The following is a 25,565-nucleotide window of genomic DNA, read 5'->3' on the forward strand; positions in this document are numbered from 1 at the left end:
GATCAGAACAGAATAGAATAGAGCAGAATAGAACAGATCAGATCAGAACAGAACAGAATAGATCAGAACAGAATAGAACAGAACAGATCAGAATAGAATAGAACAGATCAGATCAGAATAGAACAGTACAAAACAGAATAGAATAGAATTGAACAGAATAGTACAGAACAGAATAGAACAGTACAGAACAGAATAGAACAGATCAGATCAGAACAGAATAGAACAGAACAGAACAGATCAGAATAGAACAGAATAGAATAGAACAGAACAGATCAGATCAGAATAGAACAGAATAGATCAGAACAGAATAGAACAGAACAGAATATAATAGAACAGAATAGAACAGAACAGAATAGTACAGAATAGAACAGTACAGTACAGAACAGAACAGTACAGAACAGAACAGCACAGTACAGAACAGAATAGAGTAAGCAACTCAATGCCTGTGTAATAGCCGATTGATATAGCTATATTTTTTTCAATAAACATACATATAAATTATAATAATAAGTAACAAATTAAATCGATTTCTTAAATAAAATAATCTTAATCTCTTACTCTTACTCTCTTATATATACTCTTAATCTCTATATATATTTATATATATATATAATCTGAATCTCAGAAACGGCTCACTATTACCCTACAGAAAAAATCTCATAAAACATGGACAAATACGGACCAAATTCTCATACCGAGTTATAAGAATCTATCAGATGTCATAGAATCTTATAACCCTATATGAGAATTTGGTTTGCATTTCTCCTTGTCTCTCTCTCTCTCTTGAGAATTTTTCCATAGGATAGCTAAGAGGAGGAGCTAAGGTCTGTCACTCAGGCACTATGAATAATGGAAGGAGGTGCCATCTAGTTCATTATTAAGATTTCGACCAACTGTAGCATTTGGTTTACTGTGTGAATCATTTGACATCATAAACTACTGGATTATATGATTGTAATATAGGCTGCTTTGCAAGTAAAATATTCGTTACATCTTTACCTTTATCAGATTTGTCTGACTCTATACAATGACAACCAAAAGTCCTTTTGATTCCCTACGTATTTTCTTTTATTTTTATTGCAATTTGTGCATATTTCATGGAATCGACCACGTTTTAAGCATATTTTGTAGGATGATTGGTCAGTGTCCATACTAGAATCATCATAATATTCTACTGTAATAAAACTGCTAGGTTCGAGCACTTTGCATGTTCCCCAGGGGTTGTTTATTCATGTTGAAAAAAAAAGTATATAATAAAAAAACTTACCAACCAACAGTTTGCTAACTAATAATAATACATATAAATTAAATTAATAATAAAAAAAATTATAGAAAACTGTTCTGAATGAATAAAATTGAAAAATAATTAACGAAAAACTACAAAAAACAAATGCGCGCGTTGAATTTTCCCGCCGTTTTTTTCACACGCATAGGTATTATACTCTTCATCTTTAGTTGATTGTCAAAGTCCAGTCAAATCATGGAGCATAGAGTCAAATGAAAAATTTCAAAAAAGGTTCTATATTTTTATAATTTTTTGGTTTTCTTTAATTTAAGATTTTAATTATAGTCGAATTTCGACCTCGGGCGACCACTAGTTATGATTTGCTATATATAATAATATTATTAATCTACAGTCAATATTGAATATCTAAATACTATTAAACGAGCAATTCTTGTATAAGTATATATATATATACAGGATGGGGATGACAATACAACAATAACTTTGACATCGTATATGTAATGATCTTCCAAGCCCACATACAAAAAATCAATTAAATACATCCAGTAGTTTCGTCAATAAATATGATTTTTCATTTTTTAAAATTACTACGTGTTGTATAACATTAATAAACGGTCACCCGCAGGTTAACGACCCTTTGAGCGCGATCGGTACAAACATAATATTAAGCGTACGCGTAAATTAAAAACGTGCAAAATTGTTATCTATTTTGGTAGGTCAGTGATATGTTAAGACATTAAAAACATTTGTTAAATAGTTTTAATATTCAGTATGATTCTAATAATTTTCTTTTTATAACTTTTGTTTTTAAAAAAATTATTGTTTCTTTTAATGCTTAAATTTTAAATTCTGAAAATGTAAATTCTGAATCTAACATAGTTTTTTCAAGTAGGTAATATCACGGGGAGCACACGTGGCATATCAAATTTACAATGTTTAATAAGTTTAAGTATTTCGTTGCCAACATTCACTATATTTATTTCAAAATCGAAATATTCCCAAAACTTTTGCTCGAGCAATTCAAAAAATGCGATAAATACAACAAATAAAAATAACAACAATTATTAAATAATAAAATACCACGTTATTACATTAAAATATTAAATCTTGCAACAGCTGAAAAAAACAACGTGCCACGTGTGTTACAATGACCCTGAGAGATTGTGAAGGACAACTGAAGGGGCCTACTCAAAGCACTGCCTGCAGGGCCTGCTTGCAGTTACTGCCGCAGAGGATGTTGCTCCACAAAGCACTGCAAATCATTTACGCGGCATACGTTGTCGTGTTCACTTGTGTTCTCTTTGTCCTTGCCTAAATTCGTCAGTTTTTATAAATGGCTCCTACATTATTCAAACACCAAAAAATAGCATTGGGTTTGACTGTATTGAGTACTTGTAGCGTTCAGAAGAAAAAAAGGAAGCACTGGTGTAAAAAATGGTTACTACTGCGTAAGACATTGAGTCACGCCAATTTATTAAAAGAATTAGAACCTGATGACTATAAGAACTATCTTCGAATAGATGAATCAGTCTTTGAAGATTTATTGCAAATGGTGACACCACTAATTGAAAAAAAAAGTATTTTGATGAGAGATACTGTAAGCGCAAGAGAAAGATTAATTGTTACTTTAAGATTCCTTGCTACTGGGGCCAGTTATGAAGACTTAAAATTTAGATCAATGACCTCTCCACAGTTACTATGTAAAATTATACCAGAAACGTGTTGGGCAATCTATGTCTCTTTAAAGAAATACATTATGGTAAGTAATAAAAGAATTATCATCATCAACAGCCATTTTAATGATTATTTCAAAAAATAGGTACACAAAAATACAATTTGTATTAGTTTTCATAATGTAATTTTTACAAACGGTATGATATCCCACTTAATTATATTAAAAGCCTATTTCTCATGCTTTTTATTATATAATAAAAACTGTCCTAACTGACTTCCTTTTCCTTCATAAATAATTGAAGATTGTTTGTTATTAACATATTCAAGATTGTCATCTTGGGATATTGCACCTAAGCTATTATTTATTTGTGGATTGGATGGTTCAGAGAATGTGATGTGTTTCCTGATGATGGAGGCAGTGGGGACATGTTTCTTGATAATTCTTCATGATGACGACGGTCATCTTGACTTATTGTACCAAAGTTAGGTGGACTGTTTGCTGATGATGGTGAAGCAGCAGATTGTTGGGTATCAATGGAAGTACTTGAAGGTTTAGGGCGGCGTTTTATATATATCTTTGGATGGTTCAGGGAATTTTCATTATATTCGTATTGCGGAGATGTGAGAGGAAATGTAACTGAAGTGGGTGATGGTGAAGGAGAGGGAATAATTGAAGATGAGGGAATAGAGACAAATGAATTATTGGTTAGTTGCTCAGTACTGGCATAAAATATTACATCCGAAATGAGTTTTTTTGCTATGACCTTCTGATTTGCAGTTAGATCTCTCAATTGCACTCCAATAGATCTACCTATAATTTCCCAATCATCCTCTTTAGTATTTAATATTTTATTTGTTGTGTAGCGTAGATACTGTAAGCGCAAGAGAAAGATTAATTGTTACTTTAAGATTCCTTGCTACTGGGGCCAGTTATGAAGACTTGAAATTTAGATCAATGACCTCTCCACAGTTACTATGTAAAATTATACCAGAAACGTGTTGGGCAATCTATGTCTCTTTAAAGAAATACATTATGGTAAGTAATAAAAGAATTATCATCATCAACAGCCATTTTAATGATTATTTCAAAAAATAGGTACACAAAAATACAATTTGTATTAGTTTTCATAATGTAATTTTTAAAAACGGTATGATATCCCACTTAATTATATTAAAAGCCTATTTCTCATGCTTTTTATTATATAATAAAAACTGTCCTAACTGACTTCCTTTTCCTTCATAAATAATTGAAGATTGTTTGTTATTAACATATTCAAGATTGTCATCTTGGGATATTGCACCTACGCTATTATTTATTTGTGGACTGTTTGCAAACAATGGTGAAACAACATATTGTTGAGATCCAATGGGAGTACTTGAGGTTTTAGGGGGGCGTTTTATAATAATTTTTGGATGGTTCAGAGAATGTGATGTGTTTCCTGATGATGGAGGCAGTGGGGACATGTTTCTTGATAATTCTTCATGATGACGACGGTCATCTTGACTTATTGTACCAAAGTTAGGTGGACTGTTTGCTGATGATGGTGAAGCAGCAGATTGTTGGGTATCAATGGAAGTACTTGAAGGTTTAGGGCGGCGTTTTATATATATCTTTGGATGGTTCAGGGAATTTTCATTATATTCGTATTGCGGAGATGTGAGAGGAAATGTAACTGAAGTGGGTGATGGTGAAGGAGAGGGAATAATTGAAGATGAGGGAATAGAGACAAATGAATTATTGGTTAGTTGCTCAGTACTGGCATAAAATATTACATCCGAAATGAGTTTTTTTGCTATGACCTTCTGATTTGCAGTTAGATCTCTCAATTGCACTCCAATAGATCTACCTATAATTTCCCAATCATCCTCTTTAGTATTTAATATTTTATTTGTTGTGTCGAGCAGCTGTTCTTGCTTTTTTTGAAAACTTGAAACTTTGTTTCTTTTTACAGCTGGTGGAGCCTCTGAATTACAATCCTGGAAAAAGTAAAGCTTGATATTAATATTGTTTCAGATGCCTACAACAGAGGCAGAATGGCTAGAAACTGCAAGAGAGTTTGAAGAAAAATGGAATTTCCCTCATGTAATTGGATCTATAGATGGAAAACATGTACAAATTGAAAAACCATCAGATAGTGGCTCATTATTTTATAACTACAAACACTTTTTTAGTATTGTTTTGTTTGCAATGGTTAATGCTAATTACGAATTTATGTTTGTACATGTTGGAACAAATGGATGTGCTTCAGATGCAGCTATTTTAAAAAATACAAAATTTTATAGAAATTTAGTAGAAGATAAATTGAATTTGCCACTACCGTGTCCCTTATCTAATGGCGATGTACCTGTGCCTTATGTTTGTTTGGGGGATAGTGCCTTTTCCTTAAACCGTCATATAATGAAACCGTTTCCATTCAAAAATATTAGCCATGAACAGAGAATATTTAATTACAGACTTTCACGTGCAAGACGAGTTGTCGAAAATGCTTTTGGCATACTGGTTACACGATTTAGAGTTCTGCGCCAAAGCATAAACGTTAAAGTGGAAAATATTGATTATATTGTCTTAGCATGTTGTGTCTTACACAATTTTTTGCTAAAAAAGTCACGTGCCAGATATTTTACTTCCAAAAGTGTGGACCGTGAAGATGTCAGAGGAATCAAATTTCAACCTGGTGAATGGCGGTGTTCTGAAGGATTAACTCCTCTCGAAAAATGTTCTACAAGACAAAAGAATGAAGAAGGAAACAACATTCGAAATATTTTTACAGAGCATTTCAGTGGCCCTGGACGTGTACCATTTCAAGAACAAATGCTGAAAATTGTGAGATTGTCAGATGAATAGCCAATTCATCATTGAGTTGTTATTTTTAATTTCTTTTGTTTTTATGTATTATCATTGAGTTGTTATTTTTAATTTCTTTTGTTTTTATGTATTATCATTGAGTTGTTATTTTTAATTTCTTTTGTTTTTATGTATTATTTATATTTTTTTAGATGATGATTAATAATGAATAAAAAGGTACTTTTATTTTTAATGTATAAATTAAAACATAGTAATTTAAGAATCTGTGTTTGCTTAAATGACTCACATTAGCATGGATAATAAATAAATAGTTAAACTTACCTCATCAGCAGATACTGCAGTATCCACACCAATTCGGGCAGCTATGTCCTTTTCATCCAAAAAGGTAAGTAGCTCGTAGTACCATAGCGTAGGCAAATACACATCGTCAATACTGGCACCGGTCTGAGTAGAATTCATAACCTATAATAATTAGATGCGTCACATAAACAGTAAGTTAAGAACTACCTATATGTTAGAGATATGCGAGTAAAAGGTTATTATGTCCAATGTTGTAAAATAAAAGTGCTTAAGTAGGTACGTACCTTCTTTCTTTCTCTTCCATACGATGTCCTCATGTTTTCTAATTTTTTTTTGAAAACTGCTAATGTAGCATTTTCGTCAAAAGTTTTATATTTTTCATGTAAAAGCGACATGGCCTGCGACCGCATATCTTTGTTATGATAATGATCGTGGTTAGTTTTCCAAAGACATGGCAAATCCCTATACAATTCGATTACGTCCCTCCACACGTCTTTTTCTCGCTGGCTCATTTTTCTTGAAGAAAACGGAGCCAAACAAATAATATAATAAAACCAAACCAACTATATAACTGATTAATTGATAAATGACAACATGAACTGACAAGAAAAACCACAGATCAAATAGAGTAGACAAAAGTCGCTATGTACAGACGTATACAAAATGGTGGTCTAAATCGGCCCGACCGAGCTACACATGTCCCTGATTGCAGTTTACGGAGTGGGGAGATCGTGTGTCGGGCTGGCAGAACGACACTGCGGCCCTGCGACAGGGTGAACAATTAAAATATCGGCCCTGCATGCATACATACAATACGATCGGCAGTGGCACTGCAAGCAGGGCCCTGCAGGCAGTGCTTTGAGTAGGCCCCTTGAGTGTGCCAGGGCTGCCAGAAAATTTTGTATGAGTGTTACAAATAAAATTATTTGTTACACTCATAGAAAATTTTCTGTAGTCATATTTTTTAACAAAATAATTTGTTGGCTTAAAATTCGTATAATTTTCGTTTCTTCTTATTATTATTGCTTGGCTAATAATGTGCCCTTAAGTGTATCATTGGATAAACTGTTTCTAAGTTTTGTTCTGATTAAATGAACTTCGTTGAATGCTCGTTCATATTATAGATTGCACTGTGATGGGGAAAAAATAATAAATTTAAAGCAAATTGAGGCAATATTTTATAATTTTCAAATTGTTTTTTATTTCAAAATGTATTTTTTTTTTCAAGTCGAAATTATTATCACAAAAGAAATTATAAGTTTCATTAGAAAGCAAACAAATATAGCCTTTATATGATTTTTCAGAGTCTTCATTCAAGTAAAAGATCTAGGCACGCGTTACGTAGTTGGGAAATTCAACGAAAATCGTACATTTTGCGTACGATCTTAGTCTAGCGATCGTACATGAGTCAAAATGCAAAAAAAAATTCGTATGAGTACGATTAAAATCGTACATCTGGCAGCCCTGGTGCGTAGGCTAGCGTAAACAAAACATGTTATAACATGTTTTTGGTTTTTTTCCAGGCTCGCTGCGTACGCGACAAGCGGCCAGTGGTTGGCCAGTGGTGTCTATACTCTATGCCCTTTATTTAGATACTCGTGTTTCTTGATGTTATTAGCGTTGTTTTGTCAATTTTAATTAATTATTGGATTATCTCGAAAAACTCTTGGAGTGAATTGTGCGATATTTAACGCTTTATTTTTATAGTGATAAGTACCTACCTAGTTTAATAGTTATTATGTAAATTGTGCGATATTTAACGCTTTATTTTTATAGTGATGAGTACCTAGTTAATAGTTATTAAGTGAATTGTGCGACATTTAACGCTTTATTTTTATAGTGATAAGTACCTAGTTTAATAGTTATTGAGTGAATTGTGCGAAATTAGACGCTTAAGTATTAATATTAACAATAGTTTTTATTTTATTTACAAGGCCACGCTATAATTACACAGCTTCGGAGTACGCTGACATGATTTTTGTTTACGGAGAATGTCACGGCAATGCTAATTTGGCAATAAAGAAGTACCGGGAGAGTTATGGGAACACCCGTATTTGTCCAACCAATGGCCGCACTATTACAAATGCTTTCCAGAGGATACGGGAAAATCAATGCTTAATCCCGCATTTAGATACTGCTCCTCCACGTGCAAGTCGATTGCGGGATGCTGAAATTTTAGATTATTTTTCAAATAACTCAACAACCAGTTTGCGTAAGGCAACACGTCTCCATCGTGTGGATCATAAAATGATACATAATGTTTTAAAAAGTGACAAACTGAGGCCTTTTATGTACAGTAAAGTGCATGCAATGTTGTCAAGGGACAAGCCCGTCAGAGAAGCATTCTGCCGCTGGATGTTAGCAAAGAACGAAAGAACTAAACTGATTTTTTTATTGATTTAATGTATATTATATGCATAATTAAAAAAAAATTGCATTCTGCACTCCTTCTCCATATAAACTACTAGCCGACCCGTGCCCACTTCGTTGGGCGTTAATTATATTTGTCTTTGTGATGCAAATATATAATAAAGTTTCCATCTCGCTCGTATTTCTCCGTTCTCCGACTTGATTTACATATACCTATTACTATTATATATTTTACTGAATTTTTTGTTCAATAACTGACAATTGTTGACAAACAAAGTTAAAAATTGTACCTCTTTATAATTTTAGATTTTTGTTTTGTGTTTATTAATCTGTGTTTAGATACATTAAGTGTGCGAAATTTCATACTCCTCCGTCCGATTTTTTTTTAAATACGAACATGACTGAAGAATTAAAATATAATTTGATGGTGTATAATTTAACTCAAGATGAGAACAAAATTCAAGAGAAGATTTGTATTACTTGTTTAAATAAAAATGTTCCTTTTATAGTTTTGTCGAAGTGTGAGCATGTTAAGATTTTCGATTTATTATTGGATTTTGAGGTAAGTCCTTTATTTATAAACTTTTAAGGGATAAAATTGCAATGGATATTTTAATTAAAAGTTTCTAAATCGTTAATCAATTCGCTAGTATCGTAAGATTTCAATATATTGGTGTCTTATTAGAGACAAAATGACCGATACTTATTTTTTTTTAAATTAAGTTTTACATGTGTTTATCTATAAAAATAAATTATGAAATATGTTAAAAATGTGAAAATATTAATGAATATATACTTAATTTGTTTTATGGTAATAAATTTTATTTCAATTTTATTTTATTTTAAAAGTAGAATAAAATACTTTTTCTATATATTTAACATGTAAATTTTCCATTTCTTTATGAAACAAAAAAAAACATAAGATATATATATATATATATATATATATATATATATATATATATATATATATATATATATATATTATAGGAGAGTAAACCCTTAGTTGCTTAATTTTATTAGAAATAAATTAATTCATTTTTATTTTGTTCCTATAAATATTATATGATAGTTTTATATTTAAACTTCTAAAAGAGCTTTGGCAGTTTAATTAAAGTATTTAAAAATTTAAGGTAAATCATAAAATAAGCTCACTCATATAATATATTTTTAGGTGGAGTTAAGCAATAGTTTTATATGCTACACATGTCACAATGTTTTGAAAAAGATATACAAGTTCAAGAATCAAGCTAATGACAGCATTAACAAGTTGTATAATGAGGTATACATAATTTATATTTTATTGCAAAATATTCTAATTCTCACACCAATTGTTTGTTCACTTCCTAACCGCAGTTTCTATGTTGTGTCCTATACCCAGATTGTCTTGAAGAGATCACTCTTTCAGTGATAAGACCGTGTTTGTACGTTTTTCATGTTATTTATTTATTTATTTAACAATTTATGTACACTAGGATAGCAAAAGGAAATAGCTCTTATAAACAATGCTGGTACAAAGGCACTACTTATCCCATGATGGAATCTCTTCCAGTAGTCCTGCTACAGGAAACTTATAAAACAGTCGCAAAATTAGCGTGTACAATCTAAACATATAGATAATAAAAATATAATATAAATACATAATTATACAATATATAAATGCACACATACATAATAATTTATACACACGTAGATACAAATAATACGATACTTATACATACACGAATACACATATATGATACATAATATAATACATACGATAATAAATTCCAATACGCATTAGGACACTTAATTAAATTGATTTTAGACTAGGATTGATTAAGGTAGAATTTTCTCACTCTTCTTAAATAGCGATAGTGTTTTGCAATCGCGAATTTCATATAGGTAGGGAATTCCAAAGTCTAACGGAATATGGAATATAGTTATGTTATTTTTTTATTTCTTTCAATGGTGTACAATTAAGAGTATTATTGAGACATTAGTTCTTGCTCACAATAATTGTGTTTGTTTTGAAACAAACAAAATAAAAGACATCAATGTACATCAACAAGTAATAAAATGAGATCATGCATTTTTTATTTTTCAGGCGAAACATTTAGAAATAACGAAAACGAGCCCATGTCTTCAATATTCAAATATAGAAATAAATTCTACAATAGATTCTCAACCGCTTGTGGTCGAAATAAAAGAACCGTCCAATAAAGAGAATTTTATTGAAATTGCTACGGAAATTAAAATAGAAAGAAGCTTGGATCTTGAACAGGAGATACCTTTGAAGGTATGTATGAACAACTAGCTGTGTGTGCGCGGTTTCACTCATGTTAATAGATTAAGAAAACATACTAAAATATTTTATAGTCTACACTATCCAGCCTTCCTCGGTAAATGTACTATCCAACACAAAAAAAAATTTTGAGTTCGAACCATTAGCTCTGAGATTAGCACGTTCAAACAGTAAACAAACATACAAACTCTTCAGATACCTTTGAAGGTATGTTTGAATACCTGCTGCTGCTGTGTGTGCACGGTTTCACTCACATTAATTTGAGGAGGAAACTCTTGGTACTAAAATATTTTACAGTCTACAGCCTTCTTTAGTTGGTTTTTCCTATACGGGTAAAGACTTAAGTCCAGCTAAGGGACCATAACAGCCAGATTACATGCCTTCAGGCCAAAGAGATGTTATAAAGTATTAATTGCAATATTTACCGACTGACCTCCAAAGAAGGAGGAGGTTCTCTATTTGATTGTATTATTTTTTTTAATTTTATTTATATCTGGATGTAGCAGAGGCGGCTCGTAACATATTTTGATGGGGTTCACAAAAAAATTAACGAAAAACTAGAACTTTATTTATTTGTATAGAAAATCTTTTCAAGCTTTTATCTTTTAGCTTTACCCACAGGACAGGCTTATCTTGTATAAATAATAAATAAATTAATAAATCAAAGTTCATCCATCATTCCCCCATTAGGATTTTTTTTACCCCGTATTAGATTTTTTTTTACCCTGTATTAGGGGTCTGGCAACCCACACAATACACAAACACAAATGCCCAGACCGCGGTTAACATCTGTATGGCTAATACAAATGTATGCCATGTGCGAGAATCCAACCGACTACTCCCAGCGCGAGAGAGAAACTTCTTAGCATTCCATGGATTCACCGTGCGGGTACTGGGTCCATCTTGCGGCAGAAGGAGAAACTCAGAGCAGTTCCCAGGACTTTGTAATCTAGGTGTAGGTTTAAGAAGGCCCTCTTTGAGATGCGCATCAAGCTCACATTCACTGTTCGAGTTTCCCGCCCTGCCTAGCCAAATTTGGCAGGAACCTGTCAGTGCAGCCTTAGACACTCGTTCTAAAATAGAACTTACTGCAGTCCTTGACAGGCCCAATGTCTTTCAGAAGATTATAGAGAGATTTTGCTGGTATACCTCTCGCTCCTACTTCTACCGTGTATAAAGTAACCTCATAACCATTTTTGTTAAGTTCGTTTGTTAGATCGTAAATCATAAGCCAGTGCTGTGACCGTTGTGATTGTAATAATTGTTTAACAGGCTAAAAAGGAGAAAAGAAAAGTCGGCAAACCAAAAATTCCCGTACAGAAAAAATGTGAAGGAAAAATAAGAATAATTTTTTTAACTACAAAAGAAATGTTAGAAGAGAGGAAAGCTATGACCTTAAAGAAGAATTACTTAAAACTGCCTTACAAATGTGAATATTGCATAACTAGTTTTGATCATGAGTTAAGTTTGAAGAGTCATATGGAGAAACGGCATAGTAAAGTAAGTTTTGTGACCCCCTTTGTTCGGGAGTTTGAACCCACCCAAATTTATATTTAGGGACTGAACCAACCTTAGTTACTTTTATGAGGACCCTAACCCTCTGAATTTAATTTCACGGATTTCGAGTCTTTAGTTATATGTTCGGGAGCTTCAGCCCACTCTAATGGAATATTTGAACCCCCAATTTGTTAAATGTTTAAGGGTTTTATTTCTTTAGTTAATTCCAGTCGTTCGACCAGTTTAATTTCCAGGAGTTTGACTCAACGTTAGTCAAATTTCGTGAGTGGGGGTGGGGTTTACTTTAGTTATTTCGCTTAGTATGTATAAAATAAACAATCATTTAATTTCTTGAAACATAAATTTTTTATATTACGTTGTAATTTGTTTTCAGAAAAATGGCATACAATGTAAGATTTGCAACTCGGTTCTCAGCACGAAGATAGCTTTCAACGAACACTATAAAAGGCACTTTAGACGGTAATATTTGTGTTGGTAATTTTGTTTATTTTTAACCGACTTCAAATAAGTAGGAGGTTACTCAATGCGACCGTATATATATATATATATATACACCGGCATATTTAGCGGAACACAAAAAAAGGTCCATAATTAATAAAAATATGGTTTTATTTTAAAATCTACTTACTGCACTTCTTTTGGTATTTAAAGTTTCATTTGTTTTTTTGTGAAGAATGGTACATTTTTGAACTTTTCATGTAACCGGGAAAAGTGAAAATTAATATTAAAATAACAATTTATTAAATTAGAAAAATGGTGATTAATATCGCGTATATTCTCCACGTGCTCTTATTAAAGTTTCTACCCGTCTAGGCATACTGAGAATGATGTTATCGATGGTCTTATGGGATAGTCTCCGCCATTCCTCAACTACGGCGATTCGCAGTTCACCCACGTTGGCAGGAGCTGGAATTCTGGACTTAACTTTTCTTTTCAGCAAGTCTCAAACGTGCTCTATTGGGTTCATATCTGGTGATCTCGCCGGCCACTCCATAACAGTGATATTCATATCATTAAACAAAATCGTCACCGATATATGGGGGCAAACGATACGACATTTTCTTCTACAACTTCTCTGATATAGTGGTCTGCAGTCAGACTCCCTCTGTCAATCACTACCAAGTCTGTGCGAGCTCCCAAACAAATGCCCGCCGAAACCATTATTGATCCACCACCGTATACAACTGTAGTTTCAAAATTTGTCTGAACGTATCGTTCTCCTTTGCGTCTCTATATTCTTTGCCTGCCGTCAATTTGATTTAAGAAAATTCTGCAGTCATCACTAAACAATACCTTACTCCATTGGTCCGCGTTCCAAAGTCGATGTTCCTGAGCAAAAGTTAACCTGTTTCTACGATGACCCAACCAGCTTCTTCGAACCTTCTTCGTGCCGTACGCTCACTTACGGTTACACCCCGCACTGCTTCTAACTCATGTCAGGCTTGGACGGCTGTCAAGCGGGGGTTCCTACGTACACGAAGCCGAATGAAGCGATCATCCCTACTCGAAGTGCGTCTTTTTCTGCCTTGTCCTGCTCTTCTCACATAAGTACCGGTCTCCCTGAACTGTTGGATACTGCGATGGATCGTTGAAACTGGTCGACGAAGATCTCTGGATATCACTCTGTAGGTTTGACCATTTCTTCGCATTTCGAGTGCCCTGGCAAAAAAAACTAACAAAAAACAGTACTTCAATGAAATTTTAAATCAAACTCCGAAAGAAATACTCGAAGTTCGCTCCAGTTAAGGTGTATTTGAATAAAATTAAAACAATTGCATAAAATGTGATCTTCAGTTGTTTTCTTAATTTGAAAATATTTCTTTTTAAATTAAATGACATATAAACCAGCCAGCAATCTTATATGATACTGATATCAAACCTTTATTTTGTGTTCCGCTAAATATGCCGGTGTATCTATACTTATTATAAAAATAAGTCCCCCGGCCGCGTCTTTCTGTCCTCCTGTCTGTCCTCCTGTCTGTCCTCCTGTCTGTCTGAACGCGATAAACTCGAAAACTACTGAACGGATTTTTATACGGTTTTCAACAATAGAAAGAGTAATTCTTGAGGAAGGTTTAGGTATATAATTTATTATGCTTTTATGTAAATTAGCTGAAATACGGCGACAAATGTTGAAGAGGTCGCAAAAAATCTCGCCAAATGGGAACTTTCCACGCGAACGCCGCGTAAACTAGCAAAGATACAGTTAAGTAATGTACTAGAGAATTCAAAATCTATAAAAATGCTACAAAAAAGTCCGCGATAGCATATCTCTATCTCTTACGGTTGACTTACAATAACCACTTTTATGTTAACATTTTTAATTAAAAACATTACGTTATTTTCAAAGCTATTTTCTTTAGTTCGGTATTAATCCTTATCCAAATGAATATGTTAGTTAGCTTAGTCATTTAATGCAGATTGAAATTGCTCTTTACACTAAATCAATCAGATGAATAGTTTTTGAGATATCGTTGTTAGAAGTAATTAGTAGCGAAACATTTTTAATGCTTGGCGAGCATTGAGATGCCTACGGCGAGTCCATCCCCTCTGCCCCGCATCGCTCGACCGCCTGCTCAAGCTATATAAACCGGGCGATGTAGCGTGCGATCCGCCATAGTAAACAGACTTTGGTAGCAACTGAACGCATTGCGTATATCGACTGTCATCGGCTTACTACGGGTATTGCTGTTCGGCATTAAATCTTGCTATTGGTTCCTATTATTATGCTATTGTTAGTTTTAATTAATTATTTTCATACTTAGTAGGTGGTGTAAGAAACCTTTCAGTTTACTTTCTTCTTTTCGTTTGGTTATTTCGTTACTTTTTAAATAACCAAGTACCTTACTTTTCCGTACTTGGTTGCTATAAATAGATTTTTGTAAATAATTTTCGTGAGTCTATTTAAGTTCATGTATATTCCTTAATTAATTATTTTCATACTTAGTAGGTGGTGTAAGAAACCTTTCAGTTTACTTTCTTCTTTTCGTTTGGTTCTTTCGTTACTTTTTAAATAACCAAGTACTTTACTTTTCCGTACTTAGTTGTTATAAATAGATTTTTGTAAATAATTTTCGTGAGTCTATTTAAGTTCATGTATATTACTTTTTTGTTACTTGGGTGTTGTAGGGAAGTTGTTGTAAATAAATATTATTTAGATTCATTAAACTGTTTCTATTAAGTACCTCTTTATTCAATTTCTTATTAAACTTAGGTAGATAATCATGCCGAGAAGAAGGCCAAATATAGGACGCAGTACGTCTGCTGCTAAAAGACTTCGTTTGAATCGGAATAGTGAAAATAATGAAGAGAGAGAACTGCGTTTATCATTGGACCGTGAAAGACATATTTCGCAAAGACTGCGAGAGTCTTCTGCGGAACGTAACGCACGTTTGTCGTTGGATCGTGAAAGACATGTTTCACAAAGACTGCGCGAATCCTCTGCTGAACGTAACGTACGTTTGTCGTTGGACCGTGAAAGGTATGTTTCGCAAAGACTGCGTGAATCCTCGGCAGAACGTGATTTACGTTTGTCGTTGGATCGTGAAAGACATGTTTCACAAAAACTGCGTGAATCCTCTGCTGAACGTAACGTACGTTTGTCGTTGGACCGTGAAAGACATGTTTCACAAAGACTGCGCGAATCCTCTGCTGAACGTAACGTACGTTTGTCGTTGGACCGTGAAAGGTATGTTTCGCAAAGACTGCGCGAATCCTCGGCGGAACGTGATTTACGTTTGTCGTTGGATCGCGAAAGACATGTTTCTCAGAGGCTACGCGAATCCTCTGCTGAACGTAACGTACGTTTGTCGTTGGACCGTGAAAGACATGTTTCACAAAGACTGCGCGAATCCTCTGCTGAACGTAACGTACGTTTGTCGTTGGACCGTGAAAGGTATGTTTCGCAAAGACTGCGCGAATCCTCGGCGGAACGTGATTTACGTTTGTCGTTGGATCGCGAAAGACATGTTTCTCAGAGGCTACGCGAATCCTCTGCTGAACGTAACCTACGTTTATCTTTAGATCGTGATAGACACAATGCTTTAATGGAAACTGAAACATCTGAGAGAAGACAACTCCGACTACAAAACGATCGTATTCGGCACATAAATTTTAGGAATAATATGCCAACTAATGGAACACAAAATAATAATAGATGGTCCAATAAAGAGTACTCGGCAATGAATTACAGTACAACAATTGATTATCAAAATTATCGTATCGTTTGTATAGGTTCTCCTTCCATTGTTTGTCAATACTGTTCGGCACTGAGATGGAAAGATGAGTCAAAAGGTTTATGTTGTTCAAATGGTAAGGTAAAATAAGATGAAATAGGTGCTCCACCTGAACCTTTAAATTCTCTACTTGATGAAAGTCATCCAAAGCATACAGAATTTATGCGTCATATTCGGCGGTATAATAATGCGTTCCAGATGACTTCATTCAAAAGTCAACGAGTAGTTGAAAACGGCTTCATGCCAACATTTAAAGTCCAGGGCCAGGTTTACCACCTTGCAGGTAGTCTTCTTCCACAAGTTCCTGACGACCATAAGTTTTTGCAGATATATTTTATTTCCGATCCTGAAGTTCAAGCAACGACTCGATGTAATATTAGTAATAGTAATTCAAGAACACCACTTGATAACTCTATAGTCAGGTCATTGCAAAACATGTTGCATTTGCATAATAGATACGTACAATCTTTTAAAACTGCAATGGAAAGTATCTCTCTCGATGTCCCAGATTACAATGTAGTAATTCATGCCAGCAGGGTACCTGACGGTGAACACCGTGGACGGTATAATGCTCCTTCTACCAGTGAAGTAGCAGTTGTCATTGCTGGACAACAATTTGACAAAAGGGATATCGTTCTTCGAAGCCGCGACGAAAATCTCCACAAAATTTCCGAACTACATCGTTCATATGACAGTCTTCAATATCCATTGATGTTTTGTCGAGGTGAAGACGGATACACAATTGATATTCCCCAAGTTAATCCTTCTACAGGAGACAGAGTACAGAAGAAAGTTTCATGTATGAATTATTATTGCTATCGTTTAATGGAACGCCATAATCATTATAATGTTTTACTAAGGTACGGAATGTTACTGAATCAATATGTTGTAGATCAGTATGCTAAACTAGAATCAGAACGTTTAGCTTTTATACGAAATAACCAAACACAATTACGCGCAGAAAATTATATACACTTACAGGATGCTTTACATTCTAATGAACACACGACAAACAATATTGGGCAGCTGGTAATATTACCGTCATCTTTTACTGGCGGACCAAGATACTTACACGAAAAAACTCAAGATGCCATGACCTATGTCAGGAATTACGGGAAACCTGACCTCTTCATTACTATGACCTGTAATCCTAATTGGAAAGAAATAAAAGATAGTCTGCATTCCACCGCAACACCTCAAGACCGATATGACATTTTAAATCGTGTGTTTCATTTAAAAGTACAAAAACTATTACACTTAATAAATAAGGTAAACGTATTTGGTCCGACACGCTGTCACATGTATACGGTGGAGTGGCAAAAACGTGGGCTGCCACATATACATTTGCTTTTGTGGCTGACAAATAAAATCAGGCCCGACCAAATTGACACAGTTATAACGGCAGAATTACCAGACCAAGACGAAGACCCAACATTGTATGACATCGTGGTAAGGAACATGATTCACGGACCCTGTGGAGCTTTAAACCCTAACTCGCCATGCATGCATGAGGGAAAATGTTCAAAAAAATTCCCAAAACCATATCAGAGTCAAACTTCAACTGGTGATGATGGCTATCCAAAGTATAGAAGATTATCACCAGAGGAAGGAGGACGCAAGGCTGCTATTCGTAATTACGAAATTGATAACAGATGGGTAGTGCCTTACAATAAACTATTATTAAAAATTTTCGAGGCGCATGTTAATGTAGAACTTTGCAGTTCCGTGAAATCAATAAAATATGTCACTAAATACATCAATAAAGGAAGTGACCAGGCTACGTTTAGTTTACATTCTACAAATGAAGTAGAACAATTTCAATCTGGCCGCTACATTTGTAGTTCTGAAGCACTATGGCGGATTATGTCCTTCAATATTCATGAAAGAGCACCAACTGTCACACACCTCGCTGTTCATTTAGAAAACGGACAGCGGGTGTATTTCACTGAAAATAATGTAAATGACATTGTGAATAATCCAAGAGATACTACTTTAACAGCGTTTTTCAAACTATGTGCAGAGGACGACTTCGCAAAAACTCTGACCTACGACAAGGTGCCTGCCTATTATACCTGGAATCAAAATACGAAAAAATTCCAACGACGAAAGCAGGGGGCGGTAGTTCTCGGGTACCCTGGCGTGAGAAAAACAGATGCTCTTGGAAGGGTGTACGTGGTACACCCTAATAATGCAGAATGTTTTCATTTGCGGTTGTTACTCCACGTTATAAAAGGCCCTACTTCGTTTAGAAGTCTCCGCACTTTTGAAGGTGTAACTTACGACACATTCCAAGGGGCTTGCAAAGCTATGGGCCTCCTCGAAGATGACAGTCACTGGGAGAGTACGCTCTCTGAAGCAGCCATATGCTGTTCACCAAAATCACTTAGGTGCCTTTTTGCCATTATGATATCGTTCTGCCAAATCACGGACCCGCATCTTCTTTGGCAAAACTATCAGGAAAGTATGTCCGAAGATATACTGCAACGCAGACGACAAGAACTGTCATCAGATGATTTAGAGTACGACCAAAATATTTTTGATGAAGCTTTAAATGAATTAAATAAAGAGGTCGAATCTCTATCAGGTAAAAGTATAAAAGATTTTGGTTTTAACTTGCCATTAAATTCAAATCTTTATGCAATGAACAACATCGAGGATTTACGAGAGACTGACTATGATTACACCCAACTCTTACAGACAATTCAAGATGAACATCGCTTAAATCCAGAACAAAAAATTGTTTACGACCAAATATTGTCATCAGTTAATAGTAATGAAGGGAAAATGTTCTTTCTAGATGCACCCGGGGGCACGGGTAAAACATTTATAATTAATTTATTATTAGCAAAAGTAAGGTCTGACAGAAAAATTGCTCTTGCCGTGGCGTCGTCCGGTATTGCAGCCACACTTTTGAAAGGCGGGCGAACTGCACATTCCACTTTCAAACTACCTTTAAAAATTTGCAGTGACGACGTCTCTAGCGTTTGTAACATCTCAAAACAGAGTAAAACAGGTAAATTAATGCAGGATTGTAGCTTGATTATTTGGGACGAAGCTTCCATGTCCCATAAAGCATCAGTTGAGGCATTAGACAAGACAATGCGCGATTTACGCAACAGAAATTGCCCAATGGGTGGCTGCACCGTTTTGTTTTCTGGAGACTTTCGTCAAATTTTGCCAGTCATAGCAAGGGGGACTAGAGCTGACGAAGTCAATGCATCACTCAAAAGATCTTATCTTTGGCCACATATTACAAAATGTGAACTTAATACAAATATGAGAATTTTGTCCTCCAGTGAAGACAATAAACAATTTTCAAATAACTTACTTCAAATAGGTAATGGTGCATTTCAATCCGGAAATGTTAAAATCAATCTTAGTAACCTATGTGCTTTGGTTCAAATGTGGAAGAATTGGTTGAGACCGTATATCCCGATATTACTAATATAACTACAAAGACTTTATGTTGGTTTAAGGAAAGGGCTATATTGGCACCTACTAATGAACAGGTTGATAAAATTAATCATTTAATTATTTCCAAGTTTGAAGCACCATCACAGATATACTATTCAGTTGATACAGTTTTGGATACCGCAGAGGCAGTACATTATCCAACTGAATTTTTGAATTCTTTAGTTCCTCCCGGAATTCCTCCACACAAGTTAATATTAAAAGTGGGTTCACCAGTGATATTACTTAGAAATTTAAATCCCCCAAAATTGTGTAATGGCACGAGACTCAAAATAGTTAAATTAAAAAACTTTCTAATCGAATGCACTATTTTAACTGGCTGTGGTACTGGTGATACTGTTTTAATTCCCAGAATACCGATGATTCCCTCCGAATTACCCTTCCAATTCAAAAGACTGCAATTTCCAATCAAATTAGCCTTTGGTATTACTATTAATAAGGCACAAGGCCAAACTTTAAAAGTTGCAGGAATAGATTTAACTGATCAATGTTTTTCTCACGGCCAGTTATATGTTGCCCTTTCAAGGGTGACATGTAAAAATAATCTGTTTGTGTTTACTAACAATCCGTCAGAAGTAATGAACGTTGTGTATAAGGAAATATTTCAATAGAAATATTCCTTATACACAACGTTTCAAGTAAAAAGTATTCACTTTTAAATATCCGGTGCCTACCTTACAGCTTCATCATCAACAATGTGTAGATATCTTTGTCATCACATATACTTCTTTATCTATACCTAAAACACTGGATGTGTCTATAATATGCGAGGAGTTATTTCAATTACTCTAGGCTCCCATCACCACATCCTGACCTGGTTACTATAGGACCAGCTGCAATGTTTACTCTTTCAAACATAATAAGAATTATCCAAGTCGATACACTGGCCTCGAAGTAATAGGGAAACATAGTCATTATTGGGGAGTTTCGACGATGATATGATATACCTAATCATCGTATTTTTAAAAACAGACAAACAAGTTACACATAAAAATACCAAAATCGTCATAGGTTTGCCTATAATATTTAAGAAGTTCCTGCGATTTCACCAGGATCCCATCATCAGATCCTAACTGGACAATGGGACCACCTGCATACGCACCATATATTAAAAAACATCCCTACGAATTGAGAACCTCCTCCATTTTTGAAGTCCGAAATCCACACGGGCGAAGCTGCGGGCGGAAGCTATCTATATAAATAAAAATGAATGTTGTTAAGCGCATAACTCGAGAATGGCTCGGCTAATTTATTTTTTTGTATGTTCCTTAAGGCCCACGGAAGGTGTTAATACAAAAAAAAATTTACTATTGACAGAACGAAGTCTGTCCGGGCAGCTAGTATATATATATATATATATATATTTTTTTTTTTTTCAGATATGAATGTATCGAGTGCGGTATACGCCATAACTACGTGGAAGAAATTCTGAAACACTATAACGAAAAGCACCGCGGGATCAAAACTATATATAGCTGTAAACTGTGTGATTTTTCTGCGGAGTAAGTCAGTTTTGTACTTTTTTTTATAATACAAAGGAAATTTAAATAATGATTTTTAAATCAAATATAGACAATCATAGACAATCCTCAGATTATATAAAATTTATACCCAAATTTTTAATATAATAACAACGAAATGTAATTATTTTAAATGTCGATAATATACGAGTAATTTATAATTGTTTCAAGGTCGCACAAAGTGTACCGCTATCACTGGGAGAAGCATCGAACCACAAATGTCGAGTGTGAGTTATGTGGAACTACGTTTGTGCACAAAAACGGACTCAGGAATCACATGTCGTAAGTTATACTGACAAGTCACACGATTTTGTTGTTTTACATTTGATTCTGATATTTTATTATTTTTATGCGACTAGGTCGGCTAACAAGCGTACGGCCCACCAGATGATCAGCGATTACCATAGCCTATAAGCGCCTAGGGATGACCAGAAGTTGCCGACCCTACCCCCAACCCTGTCCAGCAGCTCTCTACCCTACGCCCTCACCAAATTACTTCAGAGCAGTGTTATTCAGCTGTGATCTTTTGTGAGGTTGGGGTACTTGCAGTCATGCTGCTCCAGATGTCATTTGGAGTCTTCCATAAAAATCAATCCGCAAATAAGGGGTTGTAGGGCTATGCTTAGCGTGATGAGATATAATCATGAAATGTAATAGAGGGGGTGGGTTTCGCAGGAAATGTGACATGCGCACATCATTAATATTTGTTTCTTAACTAAGTAGCGCTTAAAACTTTTTCATGGTAGTAATGTTGTGTTCCAGTGGTGAGTAAAAGGTATAGAGCTACTGGACAGGGTAGGTGATAGGGTCGGCAATGCAGTGGCAATGCTTTTGTTGTTGCAGGCGTCTATAAGCAAGGGTAATCGTTTACCATCACCATCAGGCAGTCTGTACTCCGTTGTCACCTTTATAATAGTAAAATTGGGTTGTCTCAAAGAAATGTGTAATTAGCCATATGTCTGCCCATTGTACTTCATAATATGTCACTGTCTTTATGCTTTGTAAAAACTTGTGGTGTTCGATAATCTAAAAACAAAAACTAAGTTTTCACTTTCAGCACAGTACACGGCCAAATCAAGCGAATGTACTCCTGTGCTGAATGTGGTAAGCAGTACCGCGCTAAGTCTGGTTTGGCGGCCCATGCGGCCATCCATGCTCCTTCCCCCGCCTATTGCGCTGACTGCGACGCCGACTTCACTTCGCAGCTGACGCTGAAGCACCACTTGAAGCACCACTCCAAACATAACGAGAGAAGGTTACAGTCTATGTTACCTTTTTATTAGTTTCAATTTTTGGGCTCCAGAAGTTTATAGAAGATTATCGAATGATTTGGATTTAAAACTATTGGTTATTTTTCTTTTTTACTAGATTCAGTTTTTTTTACGGTCCACCTCAAAATTCACGTCAAAAATTCAAGAAACCAAGTTTTTGGTTTTTATTTTTATCTTTTACAAGAAAAAAAGTTTTTTATACGAAGGTTGGTGAAAAATTACCTATTATGTCCCAAACACACTGTAATTATTATTTTTTTTACCTTGTTTTGAACTCAATATTGAAAAAGCACCCTCATTTTCAATCGAAATTCATTTTTCGAGCATTTCTTCCTATTCCTTCCCTATCACTTCCTGACCTCAGATCGCCCGTAATTTATTTTACCTTTCATTTTTTGTTGTATTCTCTTTTACAATGGGTTTCAACCTATTATGATTTTTTTTGGGCTTAAAAGCTATCCGCACTGGTCTATGAGAGGATCATTAGTCAGTCAAAACAAAATACAAGAAAATCAGTGTTTACTTTATTATTATTTATTTATTTATTATTTAATAATTGATGTACACTAGGATAGCAAAAGGAAATAGCTCTTATAAACAATGCTGGTACAAAGGCACTATTCATCCCATGATGGAATCTCTTCCAGTAGTCCTGCTACAGGAAACTTATAAAACAGTCGCAAAGTTAGCGTGTAAAATCAATAAGCTTTAATTTATTATCATTAATTAAAGCTTTACCTGTTTTTTAGGTGCCTTTAATGCCAACATTTTCTTGCTAAACAAAGTAAAAACATTCCACACGTTATTTTATGTGATGACTCTATTAATTGGTAGGCGATATACATATTTTTTAATAGTTATATCTTCAAATTGGTTAAGTTATTGTATACAATTTTTCTAATATGTTATTTAAATGATTTCTTTGCAGATTCGAGTGTAACGAATGTGACGCCAAGTTTATAGTGAAGAAATCGCTCCAGGATCACATAGACTGGGTTCATCTCAACAATATGGAGCACGCTTGCAATAAATGCAATAAAGTCAGTATACGCTGCATTATTTATAAACATCTATATATTAATACGTGAAGCAAAAACTTTATATACTAAATTTCATGAACATCGTTGGAGCCGTTTCCGAGATTCAGATTATATATATGTATATATGCAAAAATTGCTCGTTTAATAGTATTAGATTTATTTTCAGGTGTTCATAAACAGTGGGAGCCTGAAGAACCACATAGAATATGTTCATGAGAAGAAGAGGCTGCCGAAGAACAAAATCTGCGATCACTGTGGCAAGGGCTTTACTGTAAGTTTACATAATTGTCCTAATTTTAAAAACAAACAAAAAACCGACTTCATTCACATCGACAAGTAATACAACGTATATTCTATTTTTTAATATTATTAATAGTCTTAAATAGTAAACAAATATGGCGTACTTCCGACCACACACAATAGAGTAATATTGTAAGTATAGTGCGTTTCAGTAAAGAGTTCCCTTCGCTGTTATATTAGCTTAATTGGCTTCAATGTTGACATATCTTGATATAAAATTTCCCTAACTACTTATGACAATCGTATTTCCTGATTTTGGTAAGATGTTGTTCGGGTGCAATAAATTTTTAAGTTCTAAATTTTTTAGTATCTACATACCTATCTACATGGGTAAGAGGCAAGGCTGCTTTTAGATTAGGAATTTTGTTTTTAAAACTTGATTAAATATCAATTGGTTTGTAATATTTATTTACGCTAAAATGTTCTTAGTTATTTACAAACTAAAACATTAATAAAACATCAATTATTTTTATTGAATGTAATTTAGCCAGTATTATATGTTAGTAAGAAAACATGGAATTTATTTATTTATTATATGGACCATCCATTTCAATAGGATTTACACCTGAAATTATGCTATCGCAATCACTGTCTGAAGAAGTTTCACTGTCTTTTACTTCAATAATGAAATTATCCATTTTTTTATCCAATTCCAAATCATTGGCATAATAGTTTTCTTCGATACGTCTGACGTGATCACATTCTTTCTTCCATATGTCTTCCATGCTTCTTTCATTGCAGGCGGTAACCTTAACGATTTGTGACCATGCAATGTCAAGTATGAATCCACTTCATAAATAGGTTCTTCTTTGTGCTCTTTAATGATTTCATAAAGTTCGACTTTAAGCATGTTTGGCAAATACGCCAGTCCCCTACTGGTAATCCACTGTTTCATTTTCGCTTTACTATTTGCCATTGTTGGCGACTTGTTAGTTTTGACGCTATGATATGGCGTGTTATCCATTACTACTAAACTTTGCGGAGAGAGGTCAGGTACAAGGTTCACCTGACTTTGTCTCTGACTTGAAAATCAACTTTGCGTTGGGCACGAAACCGTTTTCTCCTCCAGCATGCACAATTATCCAGCGAGCTCCCCTTGCATCGGAAGATAGAACTCCTTCTTCACCTTCATTTTGCCAGCATTTGGTGACACCGTACGAAGTATGGATGTAAGTTTCATCCAGGTAAATGACAGGTCGAGTATCAGTAGCACTACGATTCACCCGCATCTGTGTTAGATATGTAGCTCGCCAAGCTATTATGTCTGGCCTCTTCATTAAAATTTTTCTCTTGCTTTTGTATTTTTGAAAGCGAAAACCAATTGATCGCATGATTCTCCACAGACTTGTGCGGCTTCCGTTGAAATTAATATCGACCTTCAAAGCATTCAATAATTTTGTCAGGGTCGGAACTTCTTTCGAACAGCATAAAATTCATAAACTTTATGACGTATAACGCATAGGTCAAAGTCGTCCAATTTCCTCAATCCCTCTTGTCGTGTGGGCGTGATGTTCCCGGAGTTGAAATTTT

At 34.6% G+C, this 25,565-nt stretch overlaps 2 protein-coding genes across 3 annotated transcripts in view; one reads left to right on the forward strand and one right to left on the reverse strand.

Annotated features, from left to right (window-relative positions):
• Window positions 1-3,117: 3,117 nt before the first annotated feature.
• On the reverse strand, window positions 3,118-6,700 carry LOC123666279. 2 transcript variants are annotated; one of them, XM_045600444.1, is made up of 4 exons: window positions 6,631-6,700; window positions 6,048-6,438; window positions 4,238-4,897; window positions 3,118-3,286 (listed from the first exon to the last, which is right to left on the reverse strand). In XM_045600444.1, exons 2-4 carry the CDS (start codon window positions 6,183-6,185, stop codon window positions 3,149-3,151), a joined length of 936 nt encoding a protein of 311 aa, XP_045456400.1. In that variant the 5' UTR covers window positions 6,186-6,438; window positions 6,631-6,700; the 3' UTR covers window positions 3,118-3,148. The 2 variants fall into 2 exon arrangements, with proteins under 2 accessions (XP_045456400.1, XP_045456401.1); XM_045600445.1 differs by lacking the exons at window positions 6,048-6,438; window positions 6,631-6,700 and adding an exon at window positions 5,266-5,378.
• A 1,987-nt stretch (window positions 6,701-8,687) lies between these two features.
• LOC123666277 (zinc finger protein OZF-like) overlaps window positions 8,688-25,565 on the forward strand; it is a 28,052-nt gene continuing 11,174 nt past the window's right edge. Inside the window, exons 1-10 of the mRNA XM_045600442.1 lie at window positions 8,688-8,958; window positions 9,571-9,678; window positions 10,483-10,674; window positions 11,953-12,180; window positions 12,572-12,657; window positions 21,284-21,406; window positions 21,596-21,706; window positions 22,482-22,679; window positions 23,624-23,735; window positions 23,902-24,006. Coding sequence (XP_045456398.1) covers window positions 8,794-8,958; window positions 9,571-9,678; window positions 10,483-10,674; window positions 11,953-12,180; window positions 12,572-12,657; window positions 21,284-21,406; window positions 21,596-21,706; window positions 22,482-22,679; window positions 23,624-23,735; window positions 23,902-24,006 — 1,428 coding nt within the window. The 5' untranslated portion in view covers window positions 8,688-8,793. The remainder of the gene's footprint in view (window positions 8,959-9,570; window positions 9,679-10,482; window positions 10,675-11,952; window positions 12,181-12,571; window positions 12,658-21,283; window positions 21,407-21,595; window positions 21,707-22,481; window positions 22,680-23,623; window positions 23,736-23,901; window positions 24,007-25,565) is intronic.

The sequence above is a fragment of the Melitaea cinxia genome, chromosome 25 (assembly GCF_905220565.1).
Source record: "Melitaea cinxia chromosome 25, ilMelCinx1.1, whole genome shotgun sequence".
Taxonomy (NCBI): domain Eukaryota; kingdom Metazoa; phylum Arthropoda; class Insecta; order Lepidoptera; family Nymphalidae; genus Melitaea; species Melitaea cinxia.

Coding starts and splice junctions, on each gene's coding strand:
- LOC123666279 (XM_045600444.1), bottom strand. CDS start 6,185: ATGAATTCTACTCAGACCGGTGCCAGTATTGACGATGTGTATTTGCCT. Junction 4,898..6,047: donor CTGCAGTATCTGCTGATGAG/GTAAGTTTAACT, acceptor TACTTTTTCCAG/GATTGTAATTCAGAGGCTCC. Junction 3,287..4,237: donor TGTTTGCAAACAGTCCACAA/ATAAATAATAGC, acceptor TCCAATCCACAA/ATAAATAATAGCTTAGGTGC.